Source organism: Jaculus jaculus, chromosome 3 (assembly GCF_020740685.1).
Source record: "Jaculus jaculus isolate mJacJac1 chromosome 3, mJacJac1.mat.Y.cur, whole genome shotgun sequence".
NCBI lineage: Eukaryota > Metazoa > Chordata > Mammalia > Rodentia > Dipodidae > Jaculus > Jaculus jaculus.
The window spans coordinates 169,817,848-169,837,492 of NC_059104.1; the positions used below are offsets into that span (position 1 = coordinate 169,817,848).

General features: G+C 40.7%; 1 protein-coding gene across 5 annotated transcripts in view; it reads left to right on the forward strand.

Annotated features, from left to right (window-relative positions):
- The window catches only part of Fchsd2 (FCH and double SH3 domains 2), a 229,597-nt gene that overhangs the window by 91,672 nt on the left and 118,280 nt on the right, over nucleotides 1-19,645 (forward strand). For 3 of the 5 annotated variants that reach the window (XM_045145406.1, XM_045145409.1, XM_045145407.1), the window contains exons 4-5: nucleotides 1,506-1,582; nucleotides 12,911-13,055. In XM_045145406.1, the coding sequence (XP_045001341.1) occupies nucleotides 1,506-1,582; nucleotides 12,911-13,055 (222 nt within the window). The remainder of the gene's footprint in view (nucleotides 1-1,505; nucleotides 1,583-12,910; nucleotides 13,056-19,645) is intronic. The other 2 variants (XM_045145410.1, XM_045145411.1) reach the window with 2 other exon arrangements.

Below are 19,645 nucleotides of genomic sequence, written 5' to 3' on the forward strand. Positions count from 1 at the left end.
TACAGAAGCTGTCAGTGAAAAAGCTTAAAAATAATAAGAAAGCAGGCAGTGTATTAATTACTGTATTACTCATTTCAGCATGATACTCTCTTTTATTTTTATTATTATTTTTTGAGATATGGTCTCGCTGTAGTCCTGACTGACCTGGAATTCACTCTGTAGTCTCAGGGTAGCCTCAAACACAGCGACTACCTCCCAAGTGCTGGGATTAAAGGTGTGCCCCATCACGCCTGGCTTTTTAAATTAAAAGTTTTTATACATGAATATAATGCATTTTGGTCATAATTCCCTCCCATTATCTTCTCTCTTGTTCTCCCCTCTGGTGACCTCTTCTTTCCCCCTCTCACATCCCTCTTCTAGTGAACCTCTTCTTTCTAACTAGTCCCTCTTGGATGTTGATTTTTCCCTCCTCCACCATCCATGATGAGTGTTGATGGGTCCAGTATGGTGCAGGCCTTACACAGGTAATGACAGTCACTGGGACATCATGAATGCACCTGCCATTCTGCATGTGTGAGACAGCATTCCAAAGCACTCCTCTCCATCTTCTGGCTCCTACATTCTTTCTGCCTCTTCTTCGGCAGTGTTCCCTGAGCCTTGGAGCGGCTGATAAATATGACTCATTTACTACTGAACATTCAGTAGTCATTCGTGGCACCTTAGTAAGTTTGGAGTCTCCCTAGTAGTCACAGCATGTTTTTTTTTTTTTTTTTTTTTTTTTTTTTTTTTTTTTTTTTACTTAGAAGTACAGAAATAAGTATCCTAATGTCAGATATTCCCATATATATTGCTTTGTCCCACGTTGCTTTGTTAGGTGACCACATATGTGTTTATATAAATAAAAATATATAGTTTAACCTTACTTCCCAACAACATGATCTCTGTTTAAATCCTCATGCTCTCAACCTGTTACATACATATATGTCTGTATTCATACTGTATGAGTAATAGTATTTCTTTGTAAAATATTTTTGTTGCTTTTTACTTTGAAGTGACTTGTGCTAATATATATATTTCAAAACAAAGACCCTTAAAATCTACTTCAGGACTTACTCATGAAAGAGCACCAAAGTTTGTCCATTAATGTTATAAGCCAGGGTATATATATATCTTCCAAACTGATTGCGCATCCCCCTTCTGGTGTATGAGGGTTGCTGGGTGGTAGAAATACGTCTATATCTTGTCCAAGGAGTAGTGGAGCCTCAGCTGCCAAGCTGTGTACTCAGAGTTCTGTGTTCCCTGTGACTTACCAGGTGTAGTTGATTTTTATGACTAGTGAAATAGTTTGTGAAATATTTCAGTAAAGTTTTATTTTCTCATCCTTATACTCATCTTTTTCTTAAAAATAGTTAATAAGAGAAGGTTGTAGTGTTTTGCCATTTATCAATTAGTTCTTCTGATTTAAATATATTTATAATATGGTTTTTTTAAGTAACATATTTTAAGGAAAATAGTTTCCTTTATGGCACAATACTTATTTTAGAAAAAAATCTATTTTTTAACAGGGTATCCAGAAGTTGGCTAGTCAATACCTGAAGAGAGATTGGCCTGGAATAAAAGTTGATGAACGAAATGATTACAGGTAACTTACAAATTTTTTTCGTGTGCCTATTTTCTTTAAAGATGTATTTAACAACTGAGCATGGCCACACACACCTATAGCCCCAGTCCTGTGGGGAACAGAGAGACCAGAGAATCTCTGGAGTTTGCTGGTCCGCCATTCTGACTGAAAACAGCAGCAGTAGGGGCAGGAAGAGATGGCTTCAAAGAGGCCCACAGATGACATAGAGAGGAGGACATTGATGCTCTCTCTGGCTTTTGCATGCATGTGTACAGGGTACATGCATCTGTGTACACTCACCACACTGACACATACTACACGCACACACATGCACGCACACATGCCTGCACGCAAAGAAATAGGGTTTTGCTGAGGCCTGTCACATTTAGATAATGTAACCTTCCACGTTTTAGAAGTTGCTTTTTCCTCTGTTATGTGTGTGTGTGTTTGTGTGTATGAGAGAAGAAAGCAGAAAGAATGGGCACATCATCCTCTCCTGCCACTGCATACAAATTCCAAATACATGTACCTCTTTATTCATCTGTCTTCATGTGGGTACTGGGGAATCTAAACCAGGCTGTCAGACTTTATTAGCAAGTGCCTTTAACCACTGAGCCATTTCTCCAGCCTTTCCTCTGCTATGCTTGTTGAATGAATTTCATGACTATCAGAAAAATTTAGCTGAGTGTGATGGTACATGCCTTTAATCCCAGCACTTGGGAGGCAGAGGTAGGAGGATTGCCATGAGTTCAAGGCCACCCTGAAACTACATAGTAAATTCCAGGTCAGCCTAGGGCTAGAGCAAGGACCTATCTCGAAAAACCAAATAAATAAATTTAATTAAATAATATTCCATGACACACATGTATGTAACTATTTTAATGTCTTAAACCAACCTTATATATTATCTAATTAATACCTACATTTTGAATTTAAAGAATGTAGATGACAAACACATTTTTTCCTAGCAACCTATGATAATGAAATACATTATTGAAATATTTATCAAACAAAATGTTGTGCTATCCTGCTCATTGAGTCTTTGCTTTTGGAATAAATTTCAAATTTTGAAAGATAAGATTAATTTTTTTTTATTTTATTTAAAAGAATCAGAGAGAGAGACAGGGACTGAGAATGGGCACGCCAGGGCCTCTAGCCACTGCAAACGACCTCAAGGTGCATGCACCACCTTGGGTATGTGGCTTGTGTGAGTACTGGGAAATCGAACCTGGATACTTTGGCTTTATGGGCAAGAGCCTTAACTGCTAAGCCATCCCTCCAGCCCGGAAGATAAGATCTTTTTTGTGAGAATAATGGAAAGTTTCTAAGTAATACAATTTAATAAAAAATACTTTCTTTAGAGCATAATGCTTATTTTGGACATGGTGGGCGGGGAGAGCCTTGTGAGGTGGCTTTCTGAGGGACTGAGTTTAGAGGGCTGTTATGCATTCAAGGTCAGCCAGCCTGAGCTACAGAGTGAGTTCTAGGTCATCCTGAGCTAAAGTGGGACTCTGTTTTAAGGAAGGAAGGAAGGAAGGAAGGAAGCCAGGCATGGTAGTGTACACCTTTAATCCCAGGACTCAGGAGGCAAAGGTAGGAGGATCACTGTGAGTTTGAGGTCACCCTGAGACTACATAGTGCATTCCAGGTCAGCCTGAGCTAAAGTGAGACCCTACATCAAAAGAACAAAAAAGAAAAAGAAAAACAAAGGAAGGAAGGAGCCAGGTGTGGTGGCATATGCCTTTAATCTCACTCAGGAGGCAGAGGTAGGAGGATCACCGTGAGTTCGAGGCCACCCTGAGACTACATAGTGAATTCCAGGTCAGCCTGGACCAGAGTGAGACCCTACCTCCAAAAACCAAAAAAAAAAAAAGGAGAGAGAAAAGAAAGAGTTGTAGAGTTGTGTATGTGTGAAAGCAGGGTATAGAGAAGCTAGGTAGTTTCAAATTTTGTCTCAGTGACCTAAAGATACCTTAAAAGTGTGCAGCATGGGAATAATACAATATTAGGTTCAATGTAACTAATTCTAAAAAGTACTTTCAACTAACACTTATTAAATGTCCTAGAAATTTTTTTATTCATGTCTACAGTTATTAAAACAATCCAGTGAATTAACCAATAAAATACACTTTAGGATTAAAGAGTAGAAGATGTGATGTGCTTCAGGTGCTTACAGGAGAGCCACCATGAACAGTTGTATTGGGAAGTAGTAGAGGTGCATAAGGACTGGTGAAGAAACCTAGGCTCATAGAGCTTAATGTTGGGAATGTGCAAGACTGCCAGGCAGACAGCTTGGGGAAAGGAATTCTAAGTAACATCTTAAAAGGTGTGGAGCATGAGGATAATCCAGTATTAGGTAACAGTGAGCAGGTCAGTGTGACTGTTGCAAAGCACGCAGGTTGGCAAGTAGAGGGTGGGTCTGGAGACGGTGTGTCACCATCACAGAGGCCTCTGCACAGCCTACCGTGGAGTTTGTATATAGAGTGTGGGTCTGGAGACGGTGTGTCACCATCACAGAGGCCTCTGCACAGCCTACCGTGGAGTTTGTATATAGAGTGTGGGTCTGGAGATGGTGTGTCACCATCACAAAGGCCTCTGCACAGCCTACCGTGGAGTTTGTATATAGAGTGTGGGTCTGGAGATGGTGTGTCACCATCACAAAGGCCTCTGCACAGCCTACCGTGGAGTTTGTATATAGAGTGTGGGTCTGGAGACGGTGTGTCACCATCACAGAGTCCTCTGCACAGCCTACCGTGGAGTTTGTATATAGAGTGTGGGTCTGGAGATGGTATGTCACCATCACAGAGGCCTCTGCATAGCCTACCGTGGAGTTTGTATGTTCAGAGATAGCAGGCATTGAAGAGATTTTCAGAGGAGAAGTGATATGAGTGTCTTCTAATCTGAAGGCCTGCAGGGTTGTGAGGAAGAATTCCCAGAGGATAAAATTGTAGCCTTCCTCGTTCTTATCACCTCTTCATTTGAGTCATGAAAATTACAGTAAAAAGCTGCTTCTTGTGGAGATGTCAGAGATTTTTAAGGGCTGTAGCTAGAGGACTTGCAGTTGATCTGGCAGTTTTGTCTTTTGAATTTGTCCCATTTGTTCTGAGACAAACTATAAATGGTGTCCTTTGTGTCTACAATTGTTCTAGGCACAAAGAAGGCACTTGATAAATATTTACTGACTGACTGAAGAAAGCAGGAGAGGAGGGAGGATTACACAATGACTCTAAGGTTTTTTTAATTTAGGTAATTCAAGAGGATGATGGGGCCATTGGGGGGATGGAAAGATCAGAATTGAGGGTGAGAGTAACAATTGCAGAATTTTGTTTGTTTATTCATTCAGTACTTGTTTGGTTTCAATAATTTTAGTTTATTTATTTATTTTTAAATTATTTATTTGAGAGAGCCAGAGAGAGAGAGAATGGGCATCCCAGGGCCTTCAGCTGCTGCAAACTAATTCCAGATATGTGTGCTCCCTTGTGCATATGTGTGACATTGCACACTTGTGTCACTGTGTATCTGTCTTACATGGGACCTAGAGATTTGAACATGAGTTCTTAGGCTTTGCAGGCAAGTGCCTTAACCACTGAGCCATCTCTCTAGCCCTGGTTTCAGTAATTTTCAATTGCCTGTTTAATTTTGTTAGTTTATATTTGTATTAGTATACAAAATCCTTATCCAAGCAATACATGCTCTTCATTCATTAGCTAAATACAACAAAAAATGTATAGAAAGTAAGAAGTCCAGGGATGGAGAGATGGCCTAGTGGTTAAGGTGCTTGCCTGTGAAGCCTACGGACCTAAGTATGTTTCTCCAGTATCCATGTAAACCAGATGCATAAGGTGGCGCATGTGTCTGGAGTTTGTTTGCAGAGACTAGAGGTCCTGGTGTGCCCATTCTCTCTCTCTCTCTTTCTCTCCATTTACTCTGTCTAATAAAAATATTTTTAAAAAAGAAGTCCAGCCTCATCCTTTTCCTCATTTTTTTCTACTCACATTTCTGTTCCCTGGAGTAATTGCTAAAAAATAGGCATGTGGTCTTTTCTTCCCTGTGTGATTTATTCACGAGAATATATATAGCTTTGTTCTTTTTAATAGAATTACAATTATTACATACATATATGTATATGTATACAATATATATGCATGTATGTATTTATACATAAATATATGTATATATATGTATATATATATATACACACACATATATAAATATGTATACATGTTTCAGTAAACTGCTCTCTCCCAACAAATGTATGTTGTACCATGCACATTAAATCTACTTTATTTATTTATTTGTTTTTGAGGTATGGCCTTACTCTAGCTCAGGCTGACCTAGTATTCACTCTGTTGTCTCAGGGTGGCCTTGAATTCACAGCAGTCCTCTTACTTCTGCCTCCCAAGTGCTGACGTTAAAGGCGTGCACCACCTTACCCGGCTTGAAATCTATTTTATTTTATTTTATTTTATTTATTTTTTTTCACTTTTTTCCTTCAAATTTTATTTATTTATTATTTATTTATTTGAGAGAGTGAGAGAGAAAGAGAGAATGGGCACATCAGGGCCTCCAGCCACTGCAAACAAATGCCAGACGCATGTGCCACCTTAGGTATCTGATTTACATGGGTACTGGGGAATTGAACTGAGGTTCTTTGGCTTTTCCAGCAAACGTCTTAGCCACTAAGCCATCTCTCCAGCACACTTATGTCACTTTTTGCATGAAATCTATTTTAAATAAGCTTTCATGGCAGTGTGTTCTTTCTTTTTAATAGCTAATTTATTGCCATGGTATGAATGAACTATATTTCTGTTATTTATTTCCCTGCTAATAGTTATCTAATTTCTTTCTTTTTTTTTTTAAGGTTAGGGTCTCACTTTAGCCCAGGCTAACCTGGAATTCACTGTATAGTCCCAGGCTGGCCTCAGACTCATATTGATCCTCCTACCTCTGTGTCCCAAGTGCTGGGAGTAAAGGCATGTGCCACCACTCCCGGCTCTCTCTCTTTTTAAGTTTTTTCAAGGTAGGGTCTCACTCTATACATATTACAAAAACTGTAGAGGAGAGTCAGGTGTGGTGGCGCATGCCTTTAATCCCAGCACTTGAGAGGCAGAGGTAGGAGGATCACCATGAGTTCGAGGCCACCCTAAGACTACATAGTGAATTCTAGGTCAGCCTGAGCTAGAGTGAAACCCTACCTCAAAAAAAAAAAAAAGAAAAAAAAACTGCACAGAACTTAGTCTTATCAGACTGTATTAGTATCAGTTTGCTTATTACGATACAGTAAATATGCATGATGTTACCAGTGGAGGAACCTAGTAAGCACTCTACTTGTTTTTATTAAGAAACTACAATTATCTTAAAAAGGTTTTCTTAAATTAACAAAAACTATAGATCTTCCCTGAGGCTGAACATATAATCTTCAGTACCACATCTTGGGATGACTCTAAAAAATGTAGTGTTCACAATTATAAGATGAATTTATAAAGTAACAGATAATAAGGTGTAGGTGTGGCATTGGATAAGTACGTGCTCACACACTCTTGTTCTTGGGGTAAGAAGTAAGAAGAACTGAAGTCCAGAGGAAATAAAGGAGGGCAGGAAGACTGACTGTAGTCTGGGTGAGCTGTGGTAAGAACCACAACAAACTTACAGCTGTGCTATCTAAGGGTCGGGGAACCAGGGACAAAAGGAGAAATGGCCAGAGGTGAGAAAAGGCAGGTAACTTGGAGCCAGGTGTCTTCCTGGTTTTGATAGCATAAAAGAAATTTAAATCCTGTTCTGCTGGGAGGGAGGAAAGCAAGAGTGAGGAGCAGAGGCCTACTTTGCAGAGACATAGGCAGCAGTGGTGGAAGGTAAAGACTGGCACGGCAGCCAGCGCAGTTGTGAAGGGGCCCCGCAAGCAGAGGCGCAGCACGTAACGCCTCACAGCAAAGCAAATGAAACTGGGAGGGAAGGTGCATGCAGCTGGCTTTTATTTCCAAGCTGAAGGTTAATTTAAAAAATATAATGAGGCAGGAGAGATAGCTTAGTGGTTATAGTGCTTGCCTACAAAGCTTAATGACTCAGGTTCAATTCCCCAGAACCCACATAAAGCTGGATGCACAAGTGGTTAACTACTACAGTGTTGCAGTCAGGTTTGCATTGTTGGTAGAAATCACCCAGCCAAGAGCAACTTGTGTGTATGTGGGGTGGGGGATATTTTGGCTTACAATCTCAAGGGGGTGCTCCATGATGGCAGGAAAAATGATGGCATGAGCAGAGAGTGAATATCACCTCTGAGTGTGCCAAACACTGACAAGGGGAAACTGGCTATAACACCCATAAGCCCACCCCCCAACAATACACTCCCCCCAGAAGGCATTAATTCCCAAATCTCCATCAGCTGGGAACCTAGCATTCAGAACACCTAAGTTTATATTTATCAAACCACCACATATAGTAAGGGTGAATTTGTTGGTTTGTTTCATAATGAAAAATTCTGGTAAAACCAGTTTTCTGTTTTTCAGTGTAAGAAATAGATTGCAGTATGTGATCTTTGATATGTGGATGAATATTTTTGTACTTTATTAACTATAATTTATTATAGAAAGTGGTTTATTTTATAATTAGAATAGTGGTACAAAGTGTAAAGTAATACATATTTTAGTTTAACAGCTAAATCAGGAGTCTGTGGAGATAACTCGGGGTTAAAAGCGCTTGCTTACAAAAGGAAGTCAGATAAATAATGGTATAAAAAGTAATAAGAGAAATGGTACAGGACCTATATAAAAGACTTAGGACACAGAAATCATGTTATATCCTTTTCAGAATGAAAAAGCCCTTTTTTTATGTTTAGTCTTGTTGCCGACATAAGAACAGTCTCAAGTTAATAGAAGAACAGCTGTTTGAGAGTCAGATGAATCTGGGTTTGAATCTAGGCTTTCTCCCTCTCTCTGTCCTTCCTTTGGACTTACTGAGCCATAGCCCATTCTTGATGCTCAGGGTCCAGTAGTGAAGAGAACAAAGTTTCTGCACATTCAAGTGAGGGGAGACAGTATATAGTAGATCAGGAAGTAATGCACAGTAAAGCAAAAACAGCGTCAGGAGCAGCAGTGCTGCATTGCCTGCGCTGTGTAGCGAGCACAGACCCTGAGATACGGCAGAGGCACAGGTCAGTTCAGAGACTGCCTGAGTAATCCAGGCACAGATGGTGGTGGTCTAAAATGGGGTGGTGTTGGAGGAGATCATTGCCAATCACTCATACCTGTAGTGTGTTTTCTGAGTCTAAATGAGTAAGACTTCGTGATACACACTTATGGTGTGTAAGGGGAAGGGGGAGAATGAATGTTTGAGTATCTGTCCATGAGAACAATCTGGTAAAATTGAGATTGTGGTTTAGGTATGTTAGGGATCAGATGCTTATTGCATATCTAATGTGGATAAGTTAAGTAGGCATTTGACAATTAGGGAAAGTGTGGTCTAGAACTACAAGTTTGGGAATACTGAGTGTAGTGATAACATTTAAAGCCCTGAACCTGGATGAGTGATGTGAAGAGGAACTGAGGACTGACTCTGAGGCCATTCTGCATTTATAGGGCTGAGATAAAGAAGAACCAGCAAAGGATGCCAAGGAGTGGCTAGCAAGGGAGGAGCCAGAGGGTGATGTTAGAAGCTCAGTGTTACTACTTCCTCATTAGCGTGCTAATGTGGTGAGCTGTGCTACATGCAATTATGTTGCTTAAAGTAGAACTTGAGCCAAGCATGACGGTGTATGCTTGTAATCCTAGCCCTCTGAAAGGCTGAAGCAGGAGGGTTGTTATAAGCTCAAGGATTCCTTGGACTATATAGTGAGTTCCAGGCCCCTGGGATATAAAAAGAGACCCTGTTTCAAACACAAAATAAAACAAACCCTCCTGGACCTTGAGCCCACATCCTCTGATTGGTATCTGAATTCCATGCTTTTCAGGCATTTCACTGTTCAGGGTGTGGTATGTGTGTACAAATGCATGTACACAGATGTGTGTGTGTGTGTGTGTGTGTTTGTGGGTGCACGTGCATATATATGCAAGCATATGTGGAAGCCAGAGTACAACTTCAAGGGTTGTTCTTCAAGAACACTGTGCACCTTTTTTTTTATTTTTTTCTTTATTTCTTTGAGAACAACAGACAGAGAGAAAGAGAGAGAGAGAATGGGCGTGCCAGGGCTTCCAGCCACTGCAAATTAACTCCAGATGTGTGCGCCCCTTTTTGCATTTGGCTAACGTGGGTCCTGGAGGATCGAGCCTCAAACTGGGGTCCTTAGGCTTCACAGGCAAGCGCTTAACTGCTAAGCCATCTCTCCAGCCCCATGCACCTTTTTTTTAAGACAGAGTCTCTTATTGGTCTGTAACTTGTATCATTAGGCTAGAAGGTCTAACCAGTTAGTCCCAGGGATCTACGTGTCCCCACCTCCCCAGCACTGGGACTGCAAGTATATGACACTATTCCTGGCCTTTTGTTTGTTTAAGAGTAAGAGAGAGAGAGAGAGAGAGAGAATTGGTGTGCCAGGGCCTCAGCCACTATACTCGAACTCCAGACTCTTGTGCCACCTAGTGGGCATGTGTGACCTTGTGTTTGCCTCACCTTTGTGTGTCTGGCTAACATGGGATCTAGAGAGTAAAATATGTGTCCTTGGGCTTCACAGGCATGTGCCATAACCACTAAGCCATCTCTCCAGCCCCACCCCTTTTTTTAACAGGGATTCTTGAGGTTGAATTCAGGTCTTTATGCATGAGGCAAGTGCTTTACCAATGGATATCTCCCTACCATTTTCAAGGCATGTTTGCCACAATAAATTTTCTACTCTCTAAGTCTTTTTTTAAACTCTTCTGATGAAAGGACCAGTATTTTTTAAATGTTTATTTCATTTTATCTTATTTTTGTTTATTTAGAGAGAATGGGTGTGTCAGGGCCTCCAGCCACTGCAGACGAAGTACAGATGCGTGTGCCCCTATGTGCATCTGACTTTCCTGGGTTCTGGAGAATTGAGCCTTGAACCAGGGTCCTTAGGCTTCACAGGCAAGCACTTAATCATTAAGCCATCTCTCTAGCCCTAGGACCTCTCCTTTTAGTGTGCATTCCTTGTGACTTACACAATTTCCCATTCATTTGTTTGTTCATTTGACACATGTTATTGCAACTATCCTGTAGTTAGGCTAGGCTCTAGAAATATAGCTAGCAAGCACGTACCCATGTCATCATTATGTTTTCACTATAGAGAGAGGGAAGGACATTACCTAAATATTATAAAATATTTATTGTAATATATAATAGTAAAATATCATAAAAGTATTCATCCAGGCATGGTAATGTACACCTTTAGTCCCAGCACTGGGAGGCAGAGGTAGGAGGATCACCGTGAGTTTGAGGCCAGACTGAGACTACACAGTGAATTTCAGGTCAATCTGGGCTAGAGCAAAACCCTACCTCAAAAAACCAAGAACAACAAGAACAAAAGTTTCTATAAAGTACTGGAGCCATAAATAACTAACGAAGAAGTAGATACTGGGTTGATCCTTGGAGTGGACTTCCTAAAGGTAGTTACATTTGAGCTGAAATTTGAATTGTGAACAGCATTTGACTAGGGGAACGAGTAAAGAGAAGAGAAGGTGCTGCATTAGGGGAGGGACATAGGTTGTGGTCTCATCCTCTTCATACAGCACAATTCATAATGGTTAGTTTTCATTTTCGTTACAATTTAAGAGATTTTAAATTATGAATTAGTCACTGGCTAAGAACAGTATTGGCTTTCTCTCAGTGCATCTCTGGGAAAGTCAGTTGTTTGGCTGCTTCATAGTTCCTGTCTTACATTGTCTTACAGAGATGCCACAAGAATGCTGTTGTCAGGTGCACCCTGCTTTTATGCAGGTAGTTTCTGCTCACGCAAAACATTGAATCTTTCTAAGGGGACAGTGATGTATTTTCATATCTGCCTAAATAAATGCTGATGTAGCATATTATATGAACTAATCCCTAAGACTCTTTTGAAAACTAGGGTTTTTCAAAGTTTTGTTTTGGTTTAGTTTTAGTCTTTCTTAAAAAAATTAAACATTTATTTATTTGAGAGAGACAGACAGACATGGAGAGAAAGAGTGATATGGACTTGCTGGGATTCCTGCCACTGCAAATGAATACCAGAAGTATATTCCACTTTGTAATTTCTGACTTTACGTGGGTACTGGGGAACTGAACCCGGGCCATCAGGCTTTGCAAGCAAGTACTTTTAACTGCTTGGCCATTTCTCCATCCCTCGTTTGTCTTTTTGAAACAGCTTCTCACTATATGACCCTGGGTGATCTGGAACTCATCTTGTAGGTGAGGCTAACCTTAAGACTAGGATGGGCACCCAGGCAGTTATTATTTCTCTTCCTTTTACACTGTCACCTATTGGCTCCCAGCATTTTCAATACCATATAGTCCCATATATTGGTATAGTAAAAAATCCTTTTAAGCATTATAAGGTAAATTTCCAGAAATAAATATAATCTTATTTATAAAAAGAAAGCAGTGACATTCATTGTTACAATAAGTTGTAAAATATATCTAGTGGAGGAGCATCCTGGAGTTGGCTGAAGCTTTTTAGCAAATTAGAAAAATGGTTTGAAAAGGAAGTTGGCTAAAAAGGCAAAGGCTGAATAGTTCTTTAACTTTACAAAGAAATTGCCGAGCACGTTGGTCAAGTAAGGTGTGGGATTTGCTTGGAATGACTCCAGATCATAGTGAGAGGCTGGATAATCATGTTACAATAGAGACAGACAGAGAGCAGTGCCACTGTTGAGTTTTTCCATTAGACAGATACACTTCTTACGTACTTGTTTGGTTGTGATATCTTTTTTCCACTCATATCAGTTTATGTAACACAATGTAGTTGAAAAAAAAATACAAGTATCTAGTGCTCATCTGTATTTCAGTATTGCCACATTCTTGTGTGACCTAGAGTTATTCTTTAAATCTCTCTGAACCTCATCTCATCTGTAAAATAGAAAACTACCTGGTGAAGTAATATACAACGTGGTGCTCATAATGTTGACCCTGTAAAAGGCTGAATCATTCAGTAATATTTATAGTGTTGTTTTATCTCAAGCTACAAGATTGTGTTCCTTTATTTCATTATAAAGACTAGAGAATAAATCAAAATTCCCTATTTCTGAGCTATACTGGAGTAGAGTGTATTTTGTGCTTCTTTCTGCTAAACTGTTGCCTATAAATGAGGGTAAATACGCTTACATTAATGAGGACACTCAAACTGTTGGTGCTAGACAGTGAGCAAAAGCTTAGCCAACTTTTCCTTCATTTCCCGCCTAATGCTTCTTTACTCCCTTTTGAATTTAGGAGTATGTATCCTGTTTGGAAGTCTTTTCTCGAGGGAACAATGCAGGTAGCCCAGTCTCGGATCAATATATGTGAAAACTATAAAAACTTCATTTCTGAGCCTGCAAGGACAGTAAGAAGCTTAAAAGAACAGCAGCTAAAAAGGGTACTGTTTCTATTTCTGTTCTTATTTGCATTTTATATTTAAAATCTGTAAGATTATGCTACATTTCATTTAAAACTTTAAAGTTCTAAAAAAAATGTGATTACAAGATTGATGGCATTTTACTAGGATTTCTCAGCATCCTCCTATTCAAATACATTTTATTAACTGATAAAGGTTTGTACAATTTCAATCTGTAGAAATTGGGAAAGCTCATTTTCAGAGGTTAAAAACACTTGTGGCATGACCACTGGAGTTTAGATGCTCACAACTCGTAAGCTTAAAGATACAGGTAAGGAATGCACTGTCTGTAATCCCAGTGCGCTTGTAGCAGTGGAAGGCAGAGTCTGGAGAATGCTGACACTTCCACGTCAGCTAATCTGGTATTCACAGCAGCAAAGAGAGAACCTGTCTCAAACAAGGTTTGAGAGGACTAGCGCCCCGAGGTTGTCCTCTGCCCCAGACATGTGCTGCAGCATGCACACGTGAACACACACAAAGAAATTGGGAACGCTCAGGAAACCCTTAACCAATACCACTTGTTAGTATAGTTCAAGTAAGTAGAACTCCTTAGTTTTACAATACTGCTTTAATGTATGTTAACAGGGCTGGAGAGGTGGCTCAGATGCTTGCCTGCAAAGCCTAACAATCTTGGGTTCAGTTCCCCAGGACCCACATAAAGCCAGATACACAGAATGGTGCATGCATCAGGAATTCTTTTGCAGTGACTGGAGGCCCTGGTGCACCCACTCTCTCTGTCTCTTTCTCTGCTAGCAGATAATAAATAAAATATTTAAAAAGTTATGTTATTGATATGTTAAGTCTTTTAAAAATATTTTTATTAGAGAGAGAGGCAGATAAAGAGAGAATGAACACATCAGGCTTTAGCCACTACAAATGAACTCCAGATGCATGTGCCATTTTGTGCATCTGGTTTTATGTGGGTACTGGGCAATCAAACCTGAGTCCTTTGTCTTTACAGGCAAGTGCCTTAACCACTAAACCATCTTGAAGAAGATTTATATTAATCTATCTCAGATTTAACTTGAGTTATTTTGTATAACTTAAAAGATGTTGACACAATTTTGGCTAAATATACTAGTAACTTTATTTTTTTTATTTTATTGTTTTTTAAATATTTTTGTTCATTTTTATTTATTTGAGAGTGAGAAAGAGAGAAAGAGGCAGATAGACAGTGAGAGAGAGAATGGGCGTGCCAGGGCTTCCAGCCACTGTAAACAAACTCCAGACGCGTGCACCCCCTTGTGCATCTGGCTAATGCGGGTCCTGGAGAATCGAGCCTCAAACCGGGGTCCTTAGGCTTCACAGGCAAGCGCTTAGCCGCTAAGACATCTCTCCAGCCCTTTTAAAATTTTTCTTTATTTATTTATTTGAGACAGAGGCAGATGACAGAGAGAGAGAGAGAGAGAGAGAGAGAGAGAGAATGGGCACGCCAGGGCCTCTAACCACTGCAAACGAACTCCAGATGTATGTGCCACTTTCTGCATCTGGCTTACATGGATCCTGTGGAATCAAACCATGGTCCTTTGGTTATGCAGGCAAATGTATTAACTGCTAAACCATTTCTCCAGCCCAAGTAACTTTATTCTTTTAAATTTAATGTGCCCTAAGGACTAATTATAGATTGATGTGGTAATGCACACCTATTGTCCTAGTTCAGGCTGGTACATTACAAATTTGCTAATAGGTTACAAAACCAATTCAAGGCCAGTCTGAGCAAATTAGCAAAAGACTCTGTCTCAAAAAATAGTTTAATTGGGCTGGAGAGATGGCTTAGTGGTTAAGCACTTGCCTGTGAAGCCTAAGGACCCCAGTTCGAGGCTCAATTCCCCAGGACTCATGTTAGCCAGATGCACAAGAGGGTGCACGCATCTGGAGTTTCCAGTGTCTGGAGCCCTGGCACATCCTTTGTCTGTCTGTCTGTCGCTCTGAAATAAATAAATAAATAAAAATTAAATATATAGTTTAATTGAGCCAGGCATGGTGGCACACCCCTTTAATCCCAGCACTTGGGGGGGGGCAGAGATAGGAGGATTGCTGTGAGTTCAAGGCCACCCTGAGACTACATAGTGAATTCTAGGTCAGCCTGAGCTAGAGTGAGACCCTACCCTACCTTAAAAAACCAAAACAAAACAAAACAAAAGTTACACAAACATTTTTATAAAGGACCTGTCTATTTTTTGGATTCACTTATAAAGTCATAAAAAAGGCAGTCTTTTGCTATTTGTTTGTTTTTATTTTTGATGTGGGTCCTCACTCTAGCCCAGGCTGACCTGGAATTCACTATGTAGTCTCAGGGTGGCCTTGAACTCAGTGATCTTCCTACATCTGCCTCCTGAGTGCTAGAATTAAAGATGTGTGCCACCATGCCCATCAAGCTCATCATTTAATGTGATTTTTAAATGAAAATTTTACTCTTAAAGGTAGTTGTTTAATCTATGTGCCAGATCTGTGTTTTGCTAACCTTACTGAATTTGTAAATGTCACCTAATGACATAGTTATTATGTTATACTCTGTTACTGATGAGGAGCCTAAGACCCAGTAGGGTTAAGTAAATTGCTTAAAGTCATGTTATATGACAAATAAAATGGAAATAGGAAGATGTGAACCTCAGCTGTCCTACTCTAAAGCCTAAGTTTTTTGCCCACTATGATGTGAGATCATTTTAGTTTCTGGAATGATAAAGAATTAATTTTCCCTGGGATGTGAGGGACTCTCATAATCACTTCTCAGTTTAAATGTTATCTGGTCCTACCTCGTTTTAGCTATTTTCATCTCTTCTTTGCCTGGAATAAAACTATAGTAGGTTCTAGGGGCTGCGAAGATGGATCAGTGGTTAAGGTGCTTGCCTACTAAGCCTGACAGCCTGGTTCAGTTCCCCAGTCCCCATGTAAAAGCCAGATGCACAAAGTGGCACATGAGTCAGGAGTTTGTTTGCAGCACAAGTGGTCCTGTGCACCATTCTCTTTCTCTCTCTCTCTCTCTCTCCCCCTCTCCTTCCATCCTTCTTGTAAATAAATTTAAAAAATGATATTAGTTTCTAGTGTTGGGGGAGGTGTTTAAATTATGTCCTTTTTGGAAATTGTTGCCAAAATGGATAGAGATTATCATGATGACTGACAAATACAGTTATTTTTTAATTTGATTTTTTTTTTTGGTTTTTGGGGGTAGGGGTAGGGTCTTCTGTCTAGCCCAGGCTGACCTGGAATTCACTATGTAGTCTCAGGCTAGCCTTGAGCTCACAGTAATTCTTCTACTCTGTCTCCCAAGTGCTGGGATTAAAGATATGTACCACCATACCCAACTCAATTTTTAAAAATATTTTATTTATTTATTTGCAAGCAGAGAGAGAATGAGAATGGATATGGGTGTGCCAGGGCCCCTGTCACAGCAAACAAACTCCAGACACATGTGCCACTTTGTGCATCTGGCTCTACATGGGTACTAGAAAATTAAACCCAAGCTGTCAGGCTTTGTAAACAAGTGCTTTTTAACTATTGAGCCGCCTGTCCAGCCCTTATGTTTTTTTAAAAATATATTTTACTTATTTATTTGAGTGAAAAATAGAGACAAAGAGAAAGAGGTAGGCATAGAGAGAGTGAGTATGGGCAAGCCAAGGCCTCCTGCCGCTGCAAATGAACACCAGACACATGAAGCACTCTGTGCATCTGGAATTATGTGGGTGCTGGGGATTCAAGCCTGGGTGTCAGGCTTTGCAAGCTAGTACCTTTAACTGATGAGCCATCTCTCCAGCCCCCAAGTAAAGTTCTTTAATAGAAGGTATTACTACTTGAGAAAGTAGTAGTTAAGGAAGTCATCCAGTCTTTTGACTTTGAGTGCAATTTGGATTTTCAGAATTGTTTTTTAAAGCTAAAAAACTAAAAACTTAACCTTTTGGGTTTAGAGAGATGGTTCAGTGGATAAGAGCACTTTCTGCACAAGCATGAATGCCCAAGAGGGCCCAAGACTGCCTGAGTTTGATTCCCCAACACCAATGTTAACAGCTGGGTTTAACCACACATGTATGCAACCCAGTCCTGTGCGGAGCAGCGACTGGAGAATCACCATGGCTCATGAAAACAGCAAGCTCCGGCATCAGTGAGACTGCATCTCAAGGAACTACTTATATAGAAGAGGAGTAGATGTGGTAGAAGCAGAGGGTGCTACTAGTATCATGTCCTAGCCAGGAAATAATACTGTTTCCAGTCGTCATTGTACTGCCCAATATAATTAAATTACTACAAAGTCCCACCCTTTTCAATGTCAGAATCCTCTGAGTGAGTTTAACTACCTTTGATGCTTTACTTCTTATTGAATGGAATAGTCTCAGACCTGAATTTGACCAACTTTCCTAAGCAAAGAATATTTTTAGGGCTGGAGAGATGGCTTAGCGGTTAAGCGCTTGCCTGTGAAGCCTAAGGACTCCGGTTCGAGGCTCGGTTCCCCAGGTCCCACGTTAGCCAGAAGCACAAGGGGGCGCATGCGTCTGGAGTTCGTTTTCAGTGGTTGGAAGCCCTGGCGCGCCCATTCTCTCTCTCTCCCTCCCTCTGTCTTTCTCTCTGTGTCTGTCGCTCTCAAATAAATAAATAATAAAAAAAAATATATATATATATATATAAAAAAAAGAATATTTTTAAAAACTCATTTAGCCAGGCATGGTGGCACACACCTTTAATCCCACCACTTGGGAGGCAGAGGTAGGAGGGTTCAAGGCCACCCTGAGACTACATAGAGAATTCCAGGTCACCCTGAGCTAAAGTGCGGCCCTACCTCAACCCCCCCCCCCCCACAAAAGTCATTTAAAAAATCTCAACGTGCCAGGCGTGGTGGCACTCGCCTTTAATCCCAGCACTCGGGAGGCAAGAGGTAGGAGGATTGCTGTGAGTTCAAGGCTACCCTGAGTCTACATAGTGAATTCTAGGTCAGCCTGGGCTGGTGCAAGACCCTACCTTGAAAAAGCAAACAGAAAGAAAGAAAGGAGGGAGGGAGGGGAGGAGGATGAGAAGGGGAGGGAAGGAAGAAGAGAAGGGGAAGGGAGGGGAGGGGAGGGGAGGGGAGAGAAGGAAAGGGAGGAGAGGAGAGAAGGGGAGAGGAGAGGAGAGGAAAAGAAAGGAGGAGGGGGAGGGAAGGAGAGGAAGGAAAGAGGAGAGGAAAGAGGGAGGGAGGGAAGGAAGGAGGGAAGAAAGGAAGGAAGGAAAGAGAAAATGTATTTTTCAGTTTTAGGATTTTTATTTTTTTATTTTGTTTATTTTTTTTTATTTATTTATTTGTTGTTATTGTTTTTCAAGGTAAGGTTTCACTCTAGTCCAGGCTAATCTGGAACTCACTATGTAGTCTCAAGGTGGCCCTGAACTGACAGTGATCCTCCTACCTCTGCCTCCCAAGTGCTGGAATTAAAGGTGTGTGCTACCACGCCCAGCTGATTTTTATCTTTTTTAATATTTTATTTATTTGCAAGAGAGAAAGAGGCAGACAGAAAGAGAGTTGAGTATAGGCGTGCCAGGGCCTCTTGCCCCTGCAAACAAATTCCAGACACAGGTGCTACTTTGTATATCTGACTTTACATGGTGCTGGGAAATTAAACTTGCATGTTAGGCTTTACAAGCAAGCTCCTCTAGCAACTGAGCCATCTCTGCAGCTCTGGGTTTTTGTCTTTTGTTTTTAAAAAAATAGACCTTGTGTTTCAAGTATAATCCTTCATGGTTTCTTTCCTTCCTTTCCTGTTTTTGCAGTGTTGCAGAGTCTTGTATATGCTAGGAAAGCACTCTACTTCTGAGCCACGTACTTTCCTTTATCCTGTTAAATATGTTACCCATAATTCCATTATTAGAATCATTTTGGTTCCCTTTTTAATTGTTTGCCATCTTTCTTGGTTTCTGTGGTAGTTTGAATGTATGTTCCCCCAAAGACTCTGGTGTTATATTAAAATTGAGTTTGCAGCCTCTGCCCTTAGCAGACAGACTCCTGCAATTGGGGGGAGAGGGGAGTCACTGGGGGTGAATCTGAGTTCTAGCCTAAGGTATGCCGAGAAGTGTGGGCTCTGAGGGCCCTGTTGCTGCAGGTTCATGCTTGCTGGCTGCTGGGCTGTGTGTGTGGATGGTATTAGCTGTTTGATGGTGTCTCTCTGCTTTGATTTGTGAATGGGACCCAGCTTCTTCTGCCATTAATAGAACTTTCCCTTGGATCTGTAAACTGAAATAAATCCCTTCCTTTCATAAGCTTTGTCTGGTTTGGAAGTTCATCCAGCAACATGCAGCTGGCTATAACAGTTTCCATGATCAGGGCCTGCTGCATTATATGCCACATAGCACAGGGTGTTATGGATAAAAATTGTAGAGGTTTGGGACATGTTTCCAAAGAGTGAAGTTTGGCGGACAGCTGGTGTACTAGATCTCTATCCTGTTAAGGTCTGACTTTAGGCTTTTTAAGGGCTGGTGCAGTTCAGTTATTCCTGCAGACTTAACTGTAAGTTGGGGATGCTTACTAGCTTCTCTCTTCATAAAAGTTGAACTCTATCTCTTGTGATCTTAGAATCATTTGGCTGCTCTGACCCTCTAGAGAGATCTGCTCG